Source organism: Phacochoerus africanus, chromosome 15 (assembly GCF_016906955.1).
Source record: "Phacochoerus africanus isolate WHEZ1 chromosome 15, ROS_Pafr_v1, whole genome shotgun sequence".
In the NCBI taxonomy this organism is placed as follows: Eukaryota; Metazoa; Chordata; class Mammalia; order Artiodactyla; family Suidae; genus Phacochoerus; species Phacochoerus africanus.
The window spans coordinates 105,589,692-105,614,444 of record NC_062558.1 but is presented as its reverse complement, the minus strand read 5'-3'; the positions used below and the strand labels follow the sequence as shown (position 1 = coordinate 105,614,444).

Genomic DNA, 24,753 nt, shown 5'->3' with positions numbered 1-24,753 from the left:
GAGTTTTCTTCTCCACTGTTAAGAAATCAGCAGAGTGGAACTCAGTGCTATTCAAGGCAGGGTGGTTGTTGAGGCCATGGATCTCTGGTTAACGTGTTTCTTCTCTACAAAGGCATGCTGGAAGAATCTCTTTATAATCTCAGCACCAGGATTGCTAGAGCGGTTTTTTCTCAGCCTCAAACTCAGGGCTCCCCTCTCAGAAGTGCACCATGGCCTGCCTTGGGCTACCATTTCACTTCTTAGTCTTGTTTTACTATTGCACTTTGCTACTTTTACATTTTATCTTAGTATGAGGCTTGTATCTTTGAAGAGTCAGACCCTCAATTTTTTTTTTTTTTTTTTTTTTTTTTTTGCTTTTCAGGACTGCACCTGCAGCATATGGAAGTTCCCAGGCTAAGGGTCGAACCAGAGCTACAACTGCTGGCCTATGCCACAGCCACAGCAACGCCAGATCCTTAACCCACTGAACGAGGCCAGGGATCAAACCTGCATTCTCCTGGATCCTAGTCAGGTTCGTTAACCGTGAGCCACGACAGGAACTCCCACACTTACCTTTTTAGATGTTGGTCTCTTCTACCAGACTGTGAAGACGGGGCTGCACTGTATCATCACTGTGTCACTAACACCTAGCCCAGAGCCTTGCATGTAGTTGCCATTTAATAAGTGTTTCGAGAATGAAATTAAAGAGGTTGCAGAATTGGCAGAGCACAGATCCATGGAACAGGTGGAGGACTATGACAAGGCAAAACTTCCCTGACCAGAGGGATGAAAGAGACCAGCTGTGTTCTGCCATTTTTCTAACTCAAGAAACATCCCTTACTCCAATTATGATATTACTTAAGGATATGAGTTTGGAGAGTTCAAAAGGGTTTTCTGGTGGAAAGAAGATGGGCTTTGACGTCAACCTGGATCTTGAAATCCAAGAATGTCTCTCTTTCTTATGTTTTTTATATTATTATGGACAATCTGCTTGAAATTTCTGACTTCATATAGTTTTTGGTTCCATCCTTAACCACTTTACTGTTTTATACTGTGTGTTTATCTGTCACTCCTTGGCACCCCTCTCAGGGTAGAAGTCTTAGAATATTCATTTGTATATATACATTACACATAGCAAAACTTATTAAATAATTTTATTCTTTTCTTCTTTATATTACTAACAGTAGCCCAGTGTTAAGCATTTTTTAAAAAACTGAAGAAATAAAAAATGTTTTGGTTTACTCACACACGTATAAAAATATATGTTCAGATAAGCAAAGATCTGCTCATTACAGTGCCCAGCTTTAGAGTGCCAAAAATAAATAAATAAAACATCTGCAAATCAAAAGAGAGGGCCAGGTGGTTTCGTTAAAATTCATTTTAACAATTTTAGCTGACCAACATGTGCTAATGAAGTTCAAGTTATGGTTACAGCCAGTTAACATTATAGAAAACATGGTGTGTGGCTACATAAGAGTATTCCTTAAACTGAATCTGCTTTGTGCTTAGAACATAGCTGGGTTTATAGTTTCAACAGCAAGCAGAAATAAAGATCAAGAAAGTCCTAACTTTTCTAATAACCACTCTATCATAGGAAGAAAAAAAATGAAAAAAGTATCACCACCTTTTCACAACAGACATCAAAGTCAGAATTGCAGGTTTACTAAGTGCTTGGATTAAAAAATACTAATGACACAATAAGATCCCTGGTTAATTACCTTTGATTTTAAAAATCCATAAAACATACAATGTTTGCTTGCTGGTGTAACAGAGTTGACCCACAAGCAATAACCTGAACTGTCTTTTCTCCATCAAGTACTTTACCAGTGCAAATGTCAGTCATCTCAGCATTCAATGCTCTCCACATCACATCATGTCACCAAAGCCTGAAGATGAACTATCTCAGGGAGGTATCACTGCCAAGCAAGATGCAAAGCAGGCAAAAAAAAAAAAAAAAATTCACTCCTATGCCAGAGTCTCAAAGGTAGATAGGCAGTTTCCAATCTGAGGTGAAATAAGTAATTCAAAATGTCCATAAGATACAGTACTGAATCTTTTGACCCCCAAACTGAGAATAATTATATTGCTACTTGGAACAATATTCAACGTGGACAAGCAGATCTCGATGTTCAGTGGCTGGATACTGGATATTGCACTTGGGACATTCCACCAGGCTTTCATTTAGTGCAGCAGTAGGACTTTTTGGTGAGGCAACTTTTCCTCTGTTTTCAGTCTCTCCTTGGAAAGTGACTAATGGTTCTGTGAAGGCAAACTCACGAAACTGCTTCTAAAAAATGAAAGTCAAATGAACACTTCTTTGCATAGAGGGCCTACCTACCATTCAGGGGTTGTAACTACTCTGTAAATACTCCAGTTGTTTCAGTCCTATAGACAGATTTTTTTTTTAAAACCTCTGCTCACTAGTATTATGTGGGAACATACAAGGTAGTTATAAATTACTCAAATTATGTAGGAAGTATTAGGGTTGGGTGTTTATATAGATAGGTTTTATTAAAATGCTTAGAGCTAAATGTAAAGGTGGGACAATATATTAACTGTAATAGTCTATTATCCCTAAAATCAGCATTTTTCTCTTTCTTTCTAAATACAAAAGCATAATTTCCAGTTCAGGATCTACAACTGTCCTGCCCGGCCCCTTGCATCACCCAGGCCAGGCACTATTTCGTGCCTCTGGAATCACAGTGCCCAGGGTGGGCGGGGGAGGATCACAGGCACTGGTAATGTTATCATTACCAAGAGGTCCTCCTGTCTAGTGCTCTGGACTGATGCTCAAGGGGCAGCTGCTTCACATGAAGCAGGGGATTATGATTTGATTGATCTGAGAAACAGCCATTCTTTTTTTTCTTTTTTGGCAGCACTCGTGGCATAAGGAAGTTGCTGCCAGGGATCGAATCTAAGCCACAGCTAGGGCAACGCCAGATCCTTAACCCACTGTGCCACAGCAGGAACTCCAAGAAACTGCCATTCTTTAAGCTGTATCCTCATAGTCTGGGAACTGGTTTGACACATAAATAGAAAGATGGTAGAAAGAAAAAGATGAAAATCAGTTTTAGTTTAACCATTCCAGACTCACCAAGGATTCCAACTGTGTTATTTGATTTCTTGCTTTTCGGAGCTCCTTAAGAATTACATGCAATTGATGCTGCATATTTTGACGGTCAAGTTTTTCATTTTCAAAGTCTAAAGTACATGCCTGTATCTGGAAAAAAATGCCCAGGAAGAGACAATTACAGCTAGTGTATACTGTCTAGTTTTCTTAAGTGAATGCTTGCATTTTTTTTTTTTAATTAGCTCAAGAAGCAAACATGTGTCATGCCATCAGAGCAAGAATTCCTCTGAGCACAGGGAGATGTTGATAAATGAAGCTTTACCCAAGAAGCAAAGCCAAAGCTTGATGTATTATAAGTGAGTGAAGAGCAGTTTAAGAAGTTGCTGGTTAGAATCTGTCCTCTCCATCCTCCTTTCTGTGGGAAAGGAGGAGAAGGAAAAGAGATGGCTGTTCCCTGGTTGGGAATATACTAAAAACTCTTCTGTTTTTCTGCTGAGAATAACAGTTGTCTCTTTAAGTTCTACTTGAGGTTATCAAGGAGCCCTATTAGGGACATCCTGTCAGAGTAGAAGCCATTTACGGAAGAATAAAATTTGCTTAGGCAAACATCTACCTGTCAAGAAAACTGCCATATCATCTCAGAGAATCTGGTTTGGCCGAAAGACAGTAACAGGGATATATGGCTGGCACAGATAGTCATTTTAAATATTTTAGTTAAAAGTTTTTTAAAACCATTTTTCTTAACTTTTAAATAGTTCTTTGAAGAATAGTGTAAAGATGAGAAAACATTCCATTTTCTAAAAGGCTACAGTGAATTTAGAAGCAACTGCAATGAGTACCTGTTGTTCCAACAGAGCCACCTTTGTTTGTTCCTCTTGCTGCTTCAACAGAGACGTGTAAAGAAATTGGACCTGTAGGATGCAAATAGAACCAATATTGTCACAAGGACCTTTTATGGCTTGACCTTGACCTAGGACACACGAGAGGCTCACAAGTTTCATCATATCTCCAACTAGGGCAACACCTGCTCTTCCTGGTGAGTCCTTCTAGCCATGGCTAGACAGCTATCTCTGCAAGCAGTTGAGCAGCACCACCCAGGCTGAGGCTTCCCTCAAGGAAAGACTGATAAAAAACACTAAACTGCACTGGACACACCCACTTTCCTGTAGGTTCTGACAACCACTAATATTTCTGAGTAGACAACGAAGCTGGCAATGCCTTGCCTCCTCAGCCACAGAACTGGAACAAAATTCTCACTTCTGCTTAATCTTTTGTAAATGTCACTGCTCACACCTGTAGGCAGAAGTGAGGGTCATAAGCACTAAGGCAAATGGTACAGACTATTTTATTCCTCTCTCTCAACTTTTAGAGGATTTTAAAATTACTATTCTAGTAGTAGCAACAACTAACATTTACCTAGCCCTTTAATTTACAAAGCATTTTCACATTCTCTCAGTCGACCTTCACAAAAGTCCTAAGAGGCAAGAAGAGGTTGTTAAATTTTGTGTTGTTAACCCGACACACAAATAACCTGCATGTCAGAGAAGTTAGCTGATTTTCTTAAGGCCACACACCCTCAGCAAGAGACCTGGTGTGGACCCCAATTCATGTTTTTTCCATAATTTCATACTCTGGGGCAACTTTTTTCTTTTTGCTTTTAGGGCCACACCCGAGGCATATGGAGGTTCCCAGGCTAGGGGTCTAATCAGAGCTACAGCTGCCAGCCACAGCCACAGCCACATCAGATCAAAACCGCGTCTGCAACCTACACCACAGCTCATGGCAACGCCGGATCCTTAACCCATTGAGCGAGACCAGGGATCGAACCTGCCACCTATGGTTACTAGTTGGGTTTGTTAACCACTGAGCCATTACGGGAACTCCCATCCCTGGGCAACTTTTAAATTAATGAGTTTCTGCTGAAGTAGCGTTCAATGCTAATAATCCTAACTCAGTAACGCCAATATTACTGAGACATTTTGGATCAAGGAGGATAATGAGAACTTGGATGGTACATGGTGGATTAACTTGAGCACAGCGTCATCACAATTGTGGTGCCAACCTAGGAACCAGCTGGATCCCCTCTTTACTTCCCATCTTTCGGCTTCTCACACACACCTACCTCCTTCTCACTCAGAGCCTTTGTGTCTACGATTTCCTCCACCAGGAGGGAATTCCCAGTTACTCACCTCACAGATTCTCTCCCCCCATCAGGTCTGTCCAAGTACCATCTCCTCAGTGGTGCCTCCACTGGCCCCCAGTTTCCCTTGGTCATATTACCCTGTGTTATCTTCTTTAGTTTACCAGTTTACTTAGGTATTTGCTTATGGTCTGTGTCCCTTCTAAACATGAACTCCCATGAGGGGGCAGGAACTCGTATTGTTCCCTGCAGTTCCCAAGTAGTTAAAATACAGTCCCTGACAGTAAGTACCATGAAAAGTGTGAGTTATACACCCTGGAAAACCTTGCTGCTTAGACTCACCTGAGATAAGAGCTCTTCAGATCTCTTCTTCTCTTCTCCCAGTTTTCCCTGGCAAGATCATTCTCTTCCTTGAGCCTTTGTATTTTCTCTGTTTTATGCCTATCGTCTTCCAGATGCTGTACATCTGCCTTTCTTTGTAAACACAACAGCTGGTTTAAATCTTGCACTTCTTTTTGAGTTTCTTCGTATTTTCTTCGAAATTCACAAAGTTCAAAATTCAACTGAGTTACAGTTTGTCGTTCCACCTCTAGATCCTTTTTTGCATTTACCAAGAGATGGTTGTAATATTTTTGCTTTTCTTCTTGAAGATAACCTATGACAAACAAACCACAGCACAACTCACTTTATAAAACAGATATTTTTTCCTGAAAAAAAATGTAAATGTGTTCCTATGAACAAGATCACATTATTTCCTTACCTTCTGAAATGAAGAGTCAAGAAATAGGGACTATGGTTATATTTAATAGAACAAGATACAGAAGTTCAGGTACATTCCTTGTACATTTGAAGTTACAAAATGAATAAACAGAAAACTAAAAACATTAATATAATTATTCTGAGGGAGGGAAAGTCACTAATGTCTAGAGAAAATAAATCAAAAAATAGGGCCATTAGTTCATTATTTATAGATATGGAAATAATTACCAAAATCAAAACCAGAAACCTTAGAAGCAGCTGCCCTGACGGGAGGAAGAAATAGGGATTAAGATGGGATGGAAAGGTGGAGCAGGGCCTTCTGTACTATTATTAAATTATATTATTAAATTATTTCAACAAGTGCTTATATTACTTTGATAAAACAGAGAAAAAAGCAAGAGCAGGAGAGAGAAAAACAAAAAACAAAAACCTATATTACCAAAGAAAAAAACTAGACTTTGGCCATAATGAAAACCCTACCTTTATGTGTAGTAAACTTATAAAGCTTTGAATTATCTCTAGAGACAATCCTTTTCCTTTTTTTCAGCATCAGCTGCATTTTAAATATTCAAATGTGAAGCTCTGAGTGAATGAGCTTGCTGGGTTTTCTTTAGCCTTCTCTTTCTACAATTCAGGCTCCAGTCCCACTAGGGCTGTCAGACATTTAAATGAGTGCTTTTCATGGGGGCTTTCTCTTTTCCTGGCACTTCACCTGGAACTACTGAACCTATTTGTAAAATGAGAATAATGGTCCTTCCTGCCCTACCTCTTACGGTTCTTGTAAAACTCAATGGAGATCAGTTCAGGGAAACAGCAAAGCACTTGGCAAAAAGATAGCATCACTCATAAAAGACTTCACCTCGATTCTAGGGTGAGATTCAAATGACTGAAGAATCATCTATAAAATGTAATCTTTCTCCTGAAATTGATATGAATAAGTATTAAAGGGAAGCAAAGTAAAAAGACAGTCGGTGACAAGGCCAGCACTGGGGGAATTAAAGGTGGAGAAGGACTTTGAAGGAGGGGAAGGATATACAAGGAGGAGAAAACTTCATATGCCTTCAGAGCTGCAAGCTCCTTTACCCTAGGCCTCATGCCCTCTGGTGCTGGAAATCAAGAGGAAATATAACAGACTGGCTAAAATGGTACTTAATTCAGGGCTAGCAGACCTGCTTTTACTTGACTCTCTAACATATGTGTATACAAATCTAAATTGGATGAATCTCTCCTTGTGAAAATGTCAGGCAGGCCAACCCAAAAGAACATTTGTCTACCGGTACCTTCTGACTCAGTCTTTTTTGTCTGCTGTGGAAGCACATGGGCAGCTGTTTCCGATTTCTGCTGCTCCAACTCAAAGATCTTCGCTAAAAGTCCTTTTACATAGACCTCTCGCTGCTGATCATATACAAGCCACTGCTGATTTTTCTCCAGGGCCTCAAAGTGAAAATGAAAGCAAATCAATAATTTTAAAAGAGCAAACTCTTAAAGCGGACAAGGGAGTCCAAGTGATGCGGTCCTTTCCAGCATATAAAACTCTTCAGGCTCATATCACAGAATGATTCTAGGCAACCACTGAATGGCTTCCGACACACAGGTACACTCTAATGGTGCACTCCTTCAGAATACCTAACAACCTGGCAAAGTCACGTTCACACAGGGTTGCGTTCATTTGTCTGCTGGCTTCCTATACACAACTTCCTTTGTGTGTGTGCCCAGATCATTCTCTATAAACTAGAACATCTTTGGGGCAGAGGTGGACATTCTCTGCTCAGCCAGATGTTCTTTAAGAAAGACCTGTTTTGCCCAACATAAGGTTCTGCTTGGGAGGTCTCCACGGGGTGGAGAGGTGCTGTCAGGTTGGCATCCTGGTCTGACAGTGCCCCTGCCCAATCCTGCCGCCTTTTCTTTTCACAGCTGTCACTTCTCAATAAACTGTTTGCACTGCTAACTCCATCTCAGTGTCTGCCTCCCAGAGAATCACACTTACATTCCATTCTGCCCCCCCCTTTTTTTTTTTACTTTTAGGGTTGCACTCGCAGGATATGAAGGTTCCCAGCCTAGGGGTCCAGTCAGAGCTATAGCTGCCGACCTACACCACAGCAACACCAGATCTGAGCCGCATCTGAGCCACAGCTCACGGCAATGCCAGATCCTTAACCCACTGATCCAGGCCAGGGATCGAACCCACAACCTCATGGTTCCTAGTCGGATTCGTTTCTGCTGAGGCAGGATGGGCACTCCCTGCCCCCCCTCTTTATCAGCAACTTTCGTCCTTTACATCTTTTAGAACTCAATTAAAAAATATCATACTGGGACTACTCACCTGGTTAGGGGCTTATGAACTTAAGCTGTTATCTGTATATACATCTACATGTTTTAAAAAAATTATTTTACCAACCATCCTGAACTGTGTTTGCTGTTTCTCTCCAATAGATAGTAAACTCCTTGAAATGGCAGACCATGCTTTTCTCACATTTTCTTCCCTTTTTTTTTTTTTTTGGTGTGCCCAAGGCATGTGGAAGTTCCTAGGCCAGGGATCAAGCCCAAGCCACACTGGGAGTTCCCGTCGTGGCGCAGTGGTTAACGAATCCGACTAGGAACCATGAGGTTGCGGGTTCGGTCCCTGGCCTTGCTCAGTGGGTTAAGGATCCGGCATTGCCATGACCTGTGGTGTAGGTCACATACATGGCTCAGATCTGGCGTTGCTATAGTTGTAGACTAGGCTGGCAGCTGCAGCTCCAATTCAACCCCTAGCCTGTCAACTTCCATGTGCTGCAGGTGTGGCCCTTAAAAAAAAAAGCCACAGCAGTGACTTCTGGAGCCACAGCAGTGACAATGCTGGATTCTTTTTTGTTTTAAACTTTGTATTAGAGTATAATCGATTTATAATGTTGGGCCAATTTCTTTGCAGCAATATGGATGCAACTAGAGGCATAGGTTCAACCCCTGGCCTGACGCGTTGGATTAAAGGATCCAGTGTTGCTGTAGTTGTGGCGTACATCGCAGCTGTGGCTCAGATTTAATCCCTGGCCCAAGAACTTCCATATGCCATGAATGCAACCATTAAAAAAAAAAAAAAAAAAAGCCTTGAGATCCTTATGCTACAGCAACAATATGAAATGAGGTTTTAGCTCCTCTCTCTCCTTTCCAATCTAAGTATTCACTCCAAGAGGAAAGGACTGTTCCCCACTCGCGCTATGTTCCTGAGAAGCTAGGGAAATAAGACTCAAAGACTATTTGTGTAAAGAGAACATGTGGATACTGAAACCTGATGCCACAAGTGTAACATATTATGGATGAAGGGCCCCAGGAGGCACACACAAGGATGCTAACACTCCTCCGCAATGGCCAAGCTCATTGCTACTGGGCCCTCTGCCCCTGCCACCCATGCTATGACCTATGCCCACAGGAATGCCTGCATGAGCAATGATTCACTGTTAGGTATAGGTAAACCCTGACTGTTGGGGATTTAGAAATCCTCAGCTGGAGGGGGATTTCTCCATCAAGAAGTGTGAGAGGAGGGAGTTCCTGTCGTGGTGCAATAGAAGTGAATCCAACTAGGAACCATGTGGTTTCGGGTTTGATCCCTGGCCTCGCTCAGTGGGTTAAGGATCTGGTGTTGCCGTGAGCTGTGGTGTAGGGTGCAGACGCAGCTCGGATCTCATGTTGCTGTGGCTGTGGAGTAGGCTGGCAGCTGTAGCTCTGATTGGACCCCTAGCCTGGGAACCTCCATATGCCATGGGTGTGGCCCTAAAAAAAAAAAAAAAAAAGAGGAAGTGTGAGAGGAGATGAAGACCACAACCAAAACTTTGGATTAATTAATATAATGATCACTCAACATTTTAAGGCAAAATAGCTACTGCTAATAAGTTCAGTTCAACCTCTTCCTTGGTCCCCCAAAGTACTAAAGAGTTTTAATTACATTAATAACTGAGAACTTTTTAAAGCTTCAGGACATAACTTGCTGAAACTGAAGTTATGTTCCCTCAGGCTGTCATTAAAATTGTCCACAATCTGCTGCTTCCCATCTCTTCAGGTCATAGCCTGGCCTTTCCCCTCCTCCTCTGCTGTCTTGTTATCAGCACAATTATGCATAATCTCTGTGCCTCTTCCCTTTGCACAGAGTGCCTGAGAATCCTTTCCGATGTTATCTGCCCACTTAAATCCCATCTTTTCATCAAGTTCTGGCGAGTCCAGGCTTGTCTTTCAAGCCTCCTCACCATAACCGTCCTCATAAAGCCTTTTCTCCTTCATAAACCAAGAGTGATTTTCACATCCAATCAATCTATTTGGCATCTTATACTCATGATCTTGATTGCTTCCTGATGCTACTTCTTATCTTAACCAGATCCTGAGCCCTCTGGACAGCTGGGTTTAGGCTTGTTGAGATATTTTCTTTCAGATACAGATAGGCTTGTATCTGCAGCAAGTGGCTGCCTGATAAGTGTTTGTGAATGAGGATAACACGGAGTGGGAAAACTGGCTGCAAGAACCAACAAGGTCCTGAGAAAGCCTTGTAGCCCCAAATCAGAGTGTGTGAGTGTTCAGGGAAGGAAGGAGAGGACATGAAAGAATCTAGTAGTTCCTCACACACAGTAGAACAATCCATTTAGAGTGACTCACAAAGAATAAAACACTTCCAAAAATCTCTTACTCATTAAGTAATGTATGAAAACATAATCAAACACCTTTGTAATGGAACAATCACAACTATTTCTATAATCTTACAAGTGTATAATATGTATCCTTTGTGTTACAATGCATCCCAGACCTGTTGGAATGTATGATTATCAATGACTAAAGTGTGGCAGCCAGGATGTATTACCTTCTTATCCTTGAAGGTTGCCAGAAAGAGATGATACAAACACAGATTTCTTTAAAAAGTTGCATGGTATAACTTTACCGAAGTAAAATATACATACTGGAAAACATTTTTAAAATGGTCAATTCTTAGAGGTCCCGTTGTGACTCAGTGGTTAACGAATCTGACTAGGAACCATGAGGTTGCGGGTTCGATCCCTGGCCCTGCTCAGTGGGTTGAGGATCTGGCATTGCCGTGGGCTATGGCATAGGTTGCAGACATAGCTCGGATCCAGCGTTGCTGTGGCTCTGGCGTAGGCCAGTGGCTACAGCTCCGATTGGACCCCTCGCCTGGGAGCCTCCATATGCCTCGGAAGTGGCCCTCAAAAGGCAAAAAGACAAAAAATAAAATAAAATGTCCAATTCTTTTTTAATCACCCTGCATTTATTGGAGGTACACTGTAAAAGGATGGGCTCCCCTTCCACACCATCTTACTCTAGAAGGATGAGATGCGATAAGTGGTAAGGAACACAGTGGAAGTTTTTGGTTACATATCAAGGCATCTTCTTTCATGTAGGAATTTCCATCCTTTAAAGATAGAGGCAATTGAGCTCCATGTCCAAAAAGATCTACTTATCTATTTATTTATCTATCTAGAAAGTTCCTCCAACTTTTGCTAAGCTGCTTCCACAAGGAGCCCACAAACTTATGAGCAAAACTTCTAGGTATGGGGCTTAAAGGATTTTCAATGTCTGTTCTCTACAGAACTAGGAAATGGGTTGGGAAGACAGAAGCAGCCTATGAAATCAAAGACAGTCCAGGGCCCTTTCTCCAGCGACTTTTCTCTCTGTACCTCAAGCAGTTATAACATCCCATCTCCTAATATGGCTTGAGAGTCCATTTATCAAGTGCAGATACTATATAGCCACTTTGTTTTATACAAATTTAGTTCATAAGAGATGTAGTACTATATGACTCAAAAAGCACATATATATCCAAATACTTAAAAATTATGTTAGATGTTAAAGATACCTAATTTTATACCAAATTTAGAATCTGTCCAGGAGTTCCTGTTGTGGCTCAGCGGAAATGCATCCAACTAGTATCCATGAGGATGCAGGCTCAATTGCTGGCCTCACTCAGTGGGTCAGGGATCTGGCATTGCTTTGAGGTGTGATATAGGTCACAGATGTGGCTCAGATCCTGTGTTGCTGTGGCTGTGGTGTAGGCCAGCAGCTGTAGCTCTAATTCGACCCCTAGCCCAGTAACTACCATATGCCGTGGGTACAGCCCTCAAAAAAATTTTTAAAAGTCCATATTTAAGAAATACAGGAGTTCTCCTGTGGCACAGCAAGTTAAGGATCTGGTGTTGTCACTGCAGCAGCTTAATCCCTAGCCCAGGAACTTCAACACGCCGTGGGTGCAACCCCCTTGCTCCCCGCCAAAAGGAAATGTAAATAACTTAAGTCAACGTTGCATGGTCATGAAAATTTTCTTTTTTTAAATGAGTCTGACCATACATTATTTATCAGAAATAAAATTCTATCAAGATGTGAGAGGCAATATTCTAAAAGGCCACATGATGGCGATATTACTTCAATAAAGTAGTAAACAGTTACTCCTGACCTCACTATGCATCTACTCCTTTTTATAGAATCAATAATAAATGGATTTGATAGCTATCAGTGAAAGCTGATATGAGTTTTGCACCTTTAGAGTCCTCCTTGCATCAGTTATCTCTTCCAGCTTTGTGTCGTCTACACATTTGTCAGACATGCATTTACCATTTTCATCCAAGTTATCAATAAAATTATAAAACAAGAACACACAAAAGTGAAGCCATGTGGAATGCTTACTAATGCTCTTCCTTCTGCTTTGGCAGGGATCCATTAAATTATTTCTTGGGCAAAAATCTGAATGTAAATTGAAATTGAACCATTTTGGAGAGGGAAAAAATGGGCATCAACTGACAAAACTGGAATATGGGTGGCAGATTACATAGAAGTACTGTGTCCATGTTAAATTTATTAAAGTTGCTATCTGTACTGTACTCATGTAAGAGAATATCCTCACTCTTGGGAATATACATTGAAATATACCGGCTTAAAGAGCTGTGGATATATGCAACTCATTTTCAAACGGTTCAGAAAAAAATAGTGTGTATGCGTGTGTGTGTGAGGGGGTGGGATTGAAAAAGAAAGAGAGTATGAAATTGGGTAAAATGTTAACAATGGTTTGATTTTGGTATATGTGCCATTTTCATTCTTGTAACTTTTCTATATATTTGAATTTTTTTTCCAAATAAAAAGGTAAGCAATAATTATGATTGATTTTACCTAAATTCTATGTTTAAAAATTATATTTTTAAAATTAAGAGCAAGAAACCCCTATTAGGAGTTCTCTTGTGGTGCAGTAAGTTAAGGACCTGCCATCATCACTGCAGGGGCTTGGATTACTGCTACGGTGTGGGTTCAACCCCTAGCCTGGGAACTTCTACATGCCATGGGTACAGCCAAAAAAAAAAGGAAATTCCTATTAAAACTGCCTTTCAGCTATTTGGTTTCAAAGTTACTGGCACTGGAGAATATGCACAGCATTAACTCCGTGTAATTACTTCAAAATATCAGCCAGACCTAAATGGTAGCTGAGAAATGATACAGCTTGGCCTTATGACAGGTAAACATAGGTTTTTAGAGTTTATTTTAGCATAACAAATACTGATTCTTAAGATGGGTGGTCAAACTTATACAGGACATTTTGTGAAAGCTTGGCAGAGGGCATAGGACTAGAATTGCTGAGCCCTGAAAAACCAAAAAAATGGGACAGTGTGGGCCTGAGGAGTGAGATTTCTCTTTCCCTGCTCTTGAGTCCTCCAACTACAATTCTCCTTCTGGTCTAAAAGATCTGCTGAGGGGTTCCCACTGTGGCACAGTAGGTTAAGAATCCAATACAGCAACTCAGGTCACTGCAGAGGTGAGGGTTTGATCCCAGGCCCAGTGCAGTAGGTTAAAGGATCCAGTAAGATCGCAGCTGTGGCTCAGATTCAATCCCTGGCCCAGAAGCTTCCATACGCTGCAGGTGCGGCCGTTAGGAAAAAAAAAATGCTGAGGCTCCAAATGGATACCCAAAGGTAAGTCACCTCTTGCTCGTTAAGTGTAAGTAAACGGCCTCAGAGGGTGGTCCTCAGACACCTAGCAGTAGCATCTAGAACTTACTGAAAATGGAGAATCTCAAGTTCTAACCCAGAGCAATCATCATTACATAAAAATAATTTTAGTTGATATTTGAAGCAGGTAGCATTGAGAAGCTAAAGCCTTACATATGAGTTTAAGAAAAAAGCATTGATTTTTAGGTACTTTGCTAAAAGAGACACAGTAAAATTCTAAAAACTTCACAAGATTCCATTTTGTCATTCTGATTTTCTATATGCTAGGGATAGTATACGACATACAAAAAAACTTATTTTGATAGTTCTTTAAGAATTGTGTTTCTTCATTTTAGTTATCTCTAGGGAAATTTTGATAAGGGTACTGTGGTACCCCACTATACAGATGGCTCAACATATTTAAATTCTTTTGAAGATCAAACAAACCTCAAGGTACACCTGCTAGATGAGATAAACAAGAATCTTAAAAGTATACTTAGATCAGGACAGACATGCCAATAATATTTCTTTAAACTTTTTTTTTTAGGCCATGTGGAGATTCTCAGGCTAGGGGTCTAATCAGAGCTACAGCTGCCAGGCTATGCCCCCACCACAGCCACGCCAGATCTGAGTCTTGTCTGCGACCCACACCACAGCTCACAGCAACGCCAGATACTTAACCCACTGAGCAAGGCCAGGGATCGAACCCGCAACCTCATGGTTCCTAGTCGGATTCATTTCCACTTGGCCACAATAGGAATTCCCAATAATATTTCTGGAATCACAATATCTACCTACTGACCTAATGATTAAATCAAGAATTTAATATTCTGCATATCTAACTTGAAAAAATACACTATGAATAATAATCCTGTGTCCCCAATTTATTTAATTTCCAATGACCCACTAATCCATTTAAGACAAAAGTTTGAAATAACAAACAGCTTTAACAAATATCTAAAGCAACCTCATATCAAATCCTAGAGAAAAATATTGAGTATACAAAAAAATGTGTTTCCTTTTCAAACTGTGAAAGCAAATCATGGTTTCAAGGGAATAATTTTACTTTTTGTTTGTTTGTTTTTTGTCTTTTTAGGCCGCACCCTCGGCACATAGAGGTTCCCAGGCTAGGGGTCCAACTGAGCTAAGCAGCCGGCCTTCACCAGAGCCACAGCAGCATGGCATCCGAGCCGCATCTGCAACCTACACGACAGCTCACAGCAACACTGGATCCTTAACCCACTGAGTGAGGCTAGGGATCAAACCCGCATCCTCAAGGATATTAGGTTTGCTAACTGCTGAGCCATGACGGGAACTCCTAAAGGGAATAATTTTAACTAAAGAGTAAATCTTGCATTATAAACGAGAAAAGAAACGGCAAATTAAGTTATATTAAATAATAAAAGAGTTGGGCAAGTTAGATTTAGGTGGAGGAAGGACGCTAGTGAGATATTCGATAGAAATAGGCGATTTCTAGGCTTTCTAGCCTACAAGAGACCATACTTAGAGGAAGAGGCCCTCCTGCTTGCCTGGAAAGAAACTTTAAGGTAGTAACCTAGAGAGAGTTTCTGTTGTGGCTCAGCAGAAACAAATCCGACTAGTATCCACAAGGAGGCAGTTTGATCCCTGGCCTCACTCAGCGGTTAAGGATCCAGCGTTGCAGTGAGCTGTGGTGTAGGTCATAGACGCAGTTCGGATCCCATGTTGCTGTGGGAATGGCCGGCAGCTACAGCTCTAATTCACCTCCTAGCCTGGGAACTTCCATATGCCACAGGTGTGGCCTTAAAAAAAAAAAAAAGAATCATTTTGGTGGGGAGTTAAAAAAAAAAAAAAAAAAAGGTAGTAATCTAGAGAGATGATCTCAAACCATTCATTTTTCCGTCTCCTCAAAATGTTTTTCCAAGTCATAGCACTAGTGCTGCCAATTTCTATGAAATTTAATAATAAATGAATTATTTCTCTTTAGCCATAACTTAATAAAAGACAAATGAACTTACGTCTTTCAGCTGCACTTCCATTTCATGAATCTCACTCATCGATGGATTGAGGCAACTTGTAGCCACAGTCTGTAAGTAAACCAATATTCGTTAACCTCATACATTTAATACTAGAAGTTTCCTCATTACATTTAGTTTCATAATACATACTTCACAGAAGCATCCCAAAATACAGATCAAGTACATGCTGGTGAACCATCATACCAAGAGGTGATGGGTAGCAAAGCAGAATTAAGATGTCCTGGAAGCTTTCTAAGCAGATTGAAAACCTGAGACGTCATATCCCCTTTCTTTTTTTTTTTTTTTTTGGCTTTTTAGGGCCGCATCTGCGGCATATGGAAGTTCCCAGGCTAGAGGTCAAATTGGAGCTACAGCTACTGGCCTACACCACAGCCACAGCAATGCGGGATCCAAGCCACATCTTTGACCTACACCACAGCTCACAGCAATGTCAGATCTTTAACCCATTGATCAAGGCCAGAAATCAAACCTGAATCCTCGTGGATCCTAGTCAGGTTGGTTAACCACAGACCCACAAAAGGAACTTCCCAGAGATGTCATATCTAATTTGATTTCTGAGGTCCTCTGGACCCCAGGATTACCAGAATAGCCTCAGGGCATATGAACAGCCCAGTGGTTTTCACTAGGAGACAAAACAAAACAAATGGGCTATTTAAATAAAATCGGGAAGATATTAAATTATCAAATAAAAAACAAAAGTTGTTTTCTAGCATTACATTTGTATCTGCAATAGCATTATTTAGTATTTGTTCATATAGAACTCAAAACATCTCTTTTTTCTTCGATTTCTCATAGAGGGAAAAAAGAGGGAAGTAGATGGTTAGGTATTCAGTCTAGCCAACAAAACTCATAATAAGTTGTATTTCAGTCTTTTAACAGCTATATGGAAAGAAACTTCTGTGAAGGCTGGCAAGGAAGCTCAAAACATTTTTTTTCTTATTCAAAGATGATCTAGACACTCACCCTAGTATAGCTCTTTCTCCCTCTCAATTTAGTCCTTTAGGTGGAAAACTATGACAGAGATAGTTCACCAAATTCCTTTCCTTTTCCTTTGCGTACACTGTGGACTACATTTCCCAGCCTTCCCTGTGGTTATTGGGATCATGAGGCTGAATTCTGTCCAATAGAACGTGAGCAGAAGTGAGATATGCTAATTTTAGGCCTAAACCCTACACACTCCCCCAATTCTCCACATGCCCTTTAACCCACAGGTATGTATAGAGGATCTGGTGGAGGACTGCACCCTGAGGGACGAGGGAGCCACCAGAAGGAAGGACCCTGGATCACTATGGAGTAAAGCCTCCTCCACTCCCACCTGCACTAGGCTGTGACATGAGCAAAAAATAATCATTTGTCATGTAAGACTGAGATTTGGAGATCGGTTGTCAACAGCAGTTAGACACGCTGATTAATACAGAAATTACTAGTGGCTATCCCACACAATTATTACAAGAACACATTATTAAAAATTATCATTTCTACCAAGATTTACATTTCCAGCTTCAAAAGTAGAGAAACTTGGGAATTCCCTTCGTGGCTCAGTGGAAACAAACCCAACTAGGAACCATGAAGATGTGGGTTCAATCCCCGACCTTGCTCAGTGGGTTAAGGATCCAGCATTGCCATGAGCTGTGGTGTAGGTCAGACTCGGCTCGGATCTGGTGTTGCTGTGGCTGTGGTGTAGGCCAGCAGCTGTAGCTCCAATTTGACCCCTAACCTGGGAACGTCCACATGCTGTGGGTGTGACCCTAAAAAGCATTAAAAAAAAAAAAAAAGTAGAGAAACTAATCCTTGAGCTTTAAGTAAAGGTTCAGTCAACCACTTAGGATCTGACTATAAAGTTTCATGAGTTTCAGCTCTACGGAACTTCCTTACAAAAGCTTAACTTCTTTGAACTCATCTGTAGAAACACTCAGTTGTCCACCTATGAGAGTACACAACAGAGGTCTGATCAATCTGAATACCCTAAAGGAGAGAGAAAGTATGAAGACATCTAATAATGTTTCAATATTACACCTAAAAGCTACTGATATTAATAGGTGGTATTAATACTTGTATTGTTACTATTATTCAAACATCCAAATATCCAAAAGATTCAAAGCTCTGACCAATAAGAAATCATTTATTTAGCACTTACTATATGCCAGGCACTCTGCTAGGCAATTTACATACATATAACATTTAATCTCTAGTATTCTTATCCTGATTTTACCAGTGTGGAAATTAAGGTTTAAGGAGAGGGGTCTGGTGAATTCTAGCATTGTCTCTAAAGCTAGAAAGGTTAAGGAATTTGTTAAGAATCACACAGCTAGCAAGCAGAAGAACCAAGAATCTGAACTCAGATCTGCCTACCCACAAATCCTTGCTATTTCTGCTACTCTAGTGACTCTAAAACAAAAGAAGGGGACAAAAAGCACATGTAGTAGGAAAAGCATACCAGATATTATAATTGAGTATCTCAAATATGAAAAATAACCAAAAAAACAAAGCCTATTGTTTTCATGAGAGAAACTATAAAAAAAAAAAAAGAACTCAACAAAATCTTCCTGGGCTGTTGCAGATACACAGCAGATTCTGTATTCTGAATATTCCTGAGAGCCAAACAATGGGGAGTGGAGGAAGCCATATTACCTATTTTTGCTTACAAAGTACTAGGCTATTTTAAAAAAAGGTAATCTGTTAATCTGTTAGTACAGTATGCTGTTTCACCATTTGACAAATGAGTTTTTTTGTTTTTGTTTTTTGTCTTTTTGCCTTTTCTAGGGCTGCACCTGCGGCATATGGAGGTTCCCAGGCTAGGGGTCTAATTGGAGCTGTAGCTGCCAGCCTATACCACAGCAACTCGGGATCAATCTGAGCCGTGTCTGTGACCTACACCACAGCTCACAGCAATGCCGGATCCTTAACCCACTGAGCGAGGCCAGGGATCAAACCCTCAACCTTATCGTTCCTAGTCGGATTCATTAACCACTGAGCCATGACGAGAACTCCTAAAAAATGAGTTTTAACAAACTCATTCTTCATAAGAATTACAAACTGCATCAGAAAAGATTAAAAAAACCTGGGTTTAAAGAAATTAGTACCTGTGATAAACGGAGTGTACTGGCTTTGCCTTCAAGTTCAGCAAGTCTTGCAGTTGTAGCAGACAACTGTTTTTTCAATACATCTGTCTCTTCAGACAAGGATTTCAACAGCTGTTCCCTCCTTTCACCTTCCTTCGTTTTCTCTTCCAGCTGTTCAAGCAAAGCAGTAGTACTATATTTGGCCTTCAGCTGGTCTCTGAGTCGCTGTATTTCTTTGTCCTTCTCTGTGAGGCAATAAGCATTCTTCTCCCTCTCAGCTTCAAGGACTCGAATTTTCTAGATATAAACTAAGAAGAATCTTAGAACAAGGCCAGGTCAAACACAAAAGCAAACAGTATACTAGAGCAAGCATTTGAAAAGAGTTTATTATAAATCAGTCAGCATCATACCAGATACAAGAGCCAAAAAGAAGACAAAGCCAAGGTCTCACACTCACAGGGCTCAGAGAGAGGTAACCCCAACACATTAATGCAATATGGTAAGTGCTGTAGTTATATATAAAACAAATGGGACATGGACACAGAAAGGAGAGACAAACGCCGTCAGGAGAAATGAGAGAAAGCTAAAGAAAAGCTGGCTCTCACTTGAGTATCTGCCAATCATTCCTCCATCATGCCAGTTCATTTATTTATTTATTTATTTATTTATTTATTGGTTGGGACCGTAGCATACAAAAGTTCCTAGACCAGGGACTGAACCTGCACCACAGCAGTGACAACACCAGATCCTTAACTGTTAGGCCACCAGGGAACTCCCAGTTCTAATAATCTTAAAGGCTAAAAGTGAGTCACACAAAGAGATCTGTGTTCCCTGATGTTGAAGTAACAGAACTTAAAAATTATAGAACATTACGGCTGGATAAAATTGCATTCATAAACTTGCTTTTTGTTAATAAATGATTTGGTATCAGATTTAGAAGGTGATCTTCAAAGGAATGTTCGACATTTTCAAGAATTTGAAAGATAAAGAAGGTATGCTTGTTAAATTCCTGCCGATATAAGGGAGAAAGCACTGAGAGAGACAAAGACAAAGTTAGCAGAATGGTTTACATGATAACAAAGGAAAAACAATATAGAACTAAAAACTTGCATTTGGGAGTGTGGGGACGAAGTAGTTGTTCAAATAAAGACAGCAAAATTGAGTTGGATAGTTGTGTAAAAATGATGAGATTTTAGTTGGCTGCAAACTAAGGACAGTAAGATGATATAGTTACCAAAAAAGCCAATTCAATTTTAAGCTTTCAGAGAGTAGACCATCCAGATTAAGGGAAATAATAATACTGTTTCAACTTGTCTTTGCCACAGTGTGCAATACTGGGTACATAATTCAAGAGAGATAAGAACACCCCACAAAGTAATCAGGAAAGTGAGCAGGATGAAAAAAAAAAAAACCATTAAAGCTCAAGAATATGGAGTTGATCTACAGGAAAGTAAGAAGCAAGATTTCTTTGGATATCTGAAAAAGTTGTCAACTGGGTAAAAAAATAGACTTGTTCTGTGTAGCCTTTTTTTTTTTTTTTTGCCACACTCAAGGCACGCAGAAGTTCAAGGGCCGCAAATCAAATCAACACCACGCTGCAACCCAGACACAGCTGTGACAATGCTGAATTGTTAACCCACTGCACCACCAGGGAACTCCCTGGGTAGCTTTAATGGGTACAATTAGAACGAATGGGTAGAAGTTAACAGGAATTTTAATTTTAACTGATTATAAAGGTGTTTCAACAGCCAGTGCTCATCAGAAGTGGAATGAACTGGAAAGAGATCTCTCAAGGAAGCTATTAGATTCCTTCATCAGATTACAAAATGATCTTGATGATAAGGAGTTCCCCTTGTGGCCCAGAGGAAATGAATCCGACTAGGAACCCAGAGGTTGCAGGTTAGATCCCTGGCCTTCCTCAGCTGGTTAAGGATCCAGCGTTGCCATGAGCTGTGGTGTAGGTCACAGACTCGGCTCGGATTTGATGTGGTTGTGGCGTAGGCCAGCAGCTGAGGCTCTGGTTCAACCCCTAGCCTGGGAACTTCTGTATGACGCAGGTGCAGCCCTAAAAAGCAGAAAAAGAAAAAAAAAAAAAAAAAAAGAATTGATGATAAATCATTTCTCAGTGCTTGAGTAGGTATTCACCACAATATGTGTTAAACAATAATAAATCATTGTTTTATGATGTGCCTATAAAATAAAATTTAAAGAACTCCAACAATATTATTTAAAACAAGGCATTTATTTTGTAACTATGAACAATAAAAGCACTTTGCAAAATAAATTACAATCAAATTAATGATTAAATTTTTAAATATATCCAGTGCTAACAAATTCCTAACTGCTTTACAGACTATGTCATACCAAATTGTAAATCAAGGAAATATAGTTTAATAGAATGCAAAATGCCAACATATATAAGGATTTTACCTTAAAAAAATAGCTGAAAACAAAGATTACTTGGAAAGCAACCTATATACATAATAAAATGGCTTTTTAAACATTCACATTAAAATCTAAATACCAAAGTTGAAAAGATTTGGTTTGTTAAACTAAATTATATGATCATTAAAAAAAATACTTTCTCATCTTCTACAGTAAAGCTTACAGTTTAAAGAGTTTTACCTCCAAAAGTCTGTGTTTATCTTTATCAGTCAGTTTTCCTTTCCCACTTGTGATTTCATCCACCGATGTTTTTAAGGCTGCAATTTCTCCCCTAAATCTTTCTAACGCAGTTTCTGATTTGGAGTTACTAGGCTTTGACCCCCATTTACTTTTAATTAACTCTTTGGGACTTCTGGAAGACATCTCTGGAAGTGTCTGTAAAAAATAAAAATACAATTATATTTTATAAATCTGAGTCTACAAGACTTTTTCTAGGTTTGAACAGGTCTAATAACCTATTTGCTAAATACAAGAACCTTTCTATTTAAACAGAAGTGATATAGACAAATCAGCAGGGTATGGGAGCGGGACTCCAGATGGATTCTAGATTGCTAGTAACAATATGTATAGATCTTTAATCTGAGTGGTAGATACATGGGGAGTATTCAGTATGTAAACGTGTACACTTATGTTTATGCAGGACTCTATATGTGTGTCATATGTCAAAAGGAAAGTTTTGTTTTTTTAAAAAATGGAGGGAATATCCAATAGAGGGTTAAACTATTAAATGAAGCCTGAAAGAAGTAGATCACGATCAAAGACATATTTCACCCAGGAATAAAAAGCTAGTGGTAAATAATATAATACTGAGTATATGGACACTGAAACATCATTATCTGATATGATGGTGGTGTGTCCTCTGTTTTAGAAGATAGGCCTAGTTCAGATCTATCTTAGCTGAGAGCGCACAGCGGGCAGAAGTGAGAAGAATCCAATATGAGGCATTTATAGAAAAAAGAGACACAACATTCATGGAATTCAAGAATGACACAAATTAAGAATAAGGATTAAGGAGAAACTTGGTACATCTGTTAACAGTGTTAGATGACATTTTAGAAGCAAGCATATACTTTGAACTCTAGGAGCAAAATATACAGCAAAACATACTGTACATATAATAAAAGTAGCTTCAATTAGGGAGCTTAAAAAAGCATTTTTCCAGTTATGGATCCCAAGATAAAATAATGGGGATGTGACTAAGGAATCTAGAGGAATATCAGACTACTCATGTATTCGAAAAATATTGGAGAAGTTCCCATCGTGGCGCAGCAGAAACGAATCCGACTAGGAACCATGAGGTTGCAGGTTCGATCCCTGGCCTTGCTCAGTGGGTTAAGGATCCGGCATTGCCGTGAGCTGTGGTGTAGGTCGCAGATGCTACATCTCCTCCAATTAGATCCCTAGCCTGGTTACCTCCACATGCCACGGGTGCGGCCCTAAAAAAAAAAAAAGACAAAAAACCCCCCAAAATATTGGAGAGCCTAACTGACCAGGCAGCATAATAGCTGCAGAAAGCTAGAAATGAAAGAAAAAGAAAGAGAAACACTTCTCTCATGTAATGGAATTTTCAATCTAGCAAAGAAGGCAGGTAATAACAAGAAACAAATACAGATTCTCAAGTTATAAAACGTTATCCAGGAAATGAAAAATACAGTGATAAATGAGATCAGTAAAAATAGAGACCTACCTAGACACAGTGGTGGGGAAGGCTTCTCCGTGCATTTGACTTTTAGGGTCATCCTGTACGTACTCAGAGAACATGAAAAAAACCAGAACTCGGTAAACTGAGGTGAAGAGACCTTCTACCAAAGTCAGTCCTGGATTTTTGCCCATTCTAAGGTGAAAGACTAAGATAACCAGCAAAGAGCACATGGCATCTATTACAAGCCATGTCGTCAAGTGGAGACAAATCTTACAAACCCCTCCTGTAAGATTTCACGTGGGAAGACAGGCAAAGAAAAACTGCAAAAAAAGGAGTACCTTCTTTCTCACCTCCAAATTGAAGATGTTTGTGGAATAGGCATAAAAGTGATTGCTAATCGGCTAAATGCTGTACTACGAAAGACCTTGGCCAAATCACTAGGGCTCTCGGCACCAGTCTGAAAGATGATTGTAATACCCACCGCAAAGCTCAAAGGAGGGATCGAATTGGCGACGGTCTTGAGGCGCCCAGCCGGGTGCCACGCACGAAGTGAGCGCCAGGGAAAGGTGACAGGCCCCCAGACGGGTAGAGTCCCAGTAGACGCAACTTCCCGCTAACCCCGCCTCCCTCGCGGTGCCGCCTGGCCCCGGGGCTGCGGGCTCTGGCCGCTGCAGCCAAGCTCCGCTGTCGTTTCCCCGCAGCCAGCCGGCACCTGAGGCGAAGCTCCGCGCCAGCGTCGTCCAACTCACACCCTCCGGCGCGGGAGCCGCTTCCGGGAGTTTGAATCCCGCGGCTGCGGGGCGGGACACGTCACTGCCGGCAGGGGCGAGGCCGGCAGGAAGGAGGCGCAGTACGCTCGGCGGGGTCGCGGCTCTCCGATTGGCTGCGGCCTCCGAGGGGCGGGGCCTAGAAGCTGAGTGTGGTCGTAAGGTGGGATGGAGGCAGGGCGGGGGCAGGGGGTAGGGGTCGAGGCTGAGAGGTGGAGCCGACGGCGGCAAAGGCATCCGTCGGGACCGCCACCTCATTCTAGGGCTTTCTCGACGTTTTTCTGGGGTCTCAGGCCTCAAGCTCGGTGTTTCTTTGTAAGGAACCGATTTGTGTTTATCTGCTTTGGGAAATGAAGCAAATTACTGTGCTGAATGAGGGTAATTCCAGTGACTTTGAACTGAGACTAATTCGTTCGGTGTCCTTGAGCCCTTCCGAATACCAGTTTCCCCCTTAATAAATGGGAGAATTGGATTCCACAAGGGGGCGTAGCCTCCCGCTTTTCCTCTTGAGATGAGTCTTCTTCCTGCCAAAAACCAGGGAGGAGCATTGCGGAGTGTAGCAGGTGGAAGAACTGATAGGCATGGCCCAGGTTGAGTGCTGACATTCTGAGCCCTGGAAGAAGTTGGGCAAGCGTTTGCTCCACATTGCTACGCTGTGGCTCGGTATCTGTTGGTTAAATCCTGGTCATGGTTAACCGCCTTGAGGACTTTTCCTGCTAAAAAGGCAAAGAAGGCATTTGGCAGAGCCTGCCTTTTCTCAGACCAAGCATAAACTCACCAGAGACTTAACACAATAGAAAAAAGGATACAGTAGCAAAACATATTAGGAAAGCAGTGTCACACACAGGTTAAACTCTGAATTAGAAATGAATTTAGGGAGTTCCCGTCGTGGCGCAGTGGTTAACGAATCCGACTAGGAACCATG

The 24,753-nt window shown here is 40.9% G+C and overlaps 1 protein-coding gene across 1 annotated transcript; it reads right to left on the bottom strand.

The window, feature by feature from the left end:
* Nucleotides 1–1,116: 1,116 nt before the first annotated feature.
* On the bottom strand, nt 1,117–23,530 carry CEP55 (centrosomal protein 55). The gene is given in 10 exon segments (XM_047762106.1): nt 1,117–2,266; nt 3,074–3,199; nt 3,889–3,960; nt 5,532–5,581; nt 5,584–5,844; nt 7,229–7,382; nt 15,892–15,960; nt 18,996–19,271; nt 21,600–21,794; nt 23,107–23,530. Coding segments are annotated over 9 exon segments (1,392 nt in total). The 5' UTR covers nt 21,783–21,794; nt 23,107–23,530; the 3' UTR covers nt 1,117–2,065.
* Between the last annotated feature and the right edge of the window lie 1,223 nt (nt 23,531–24,753).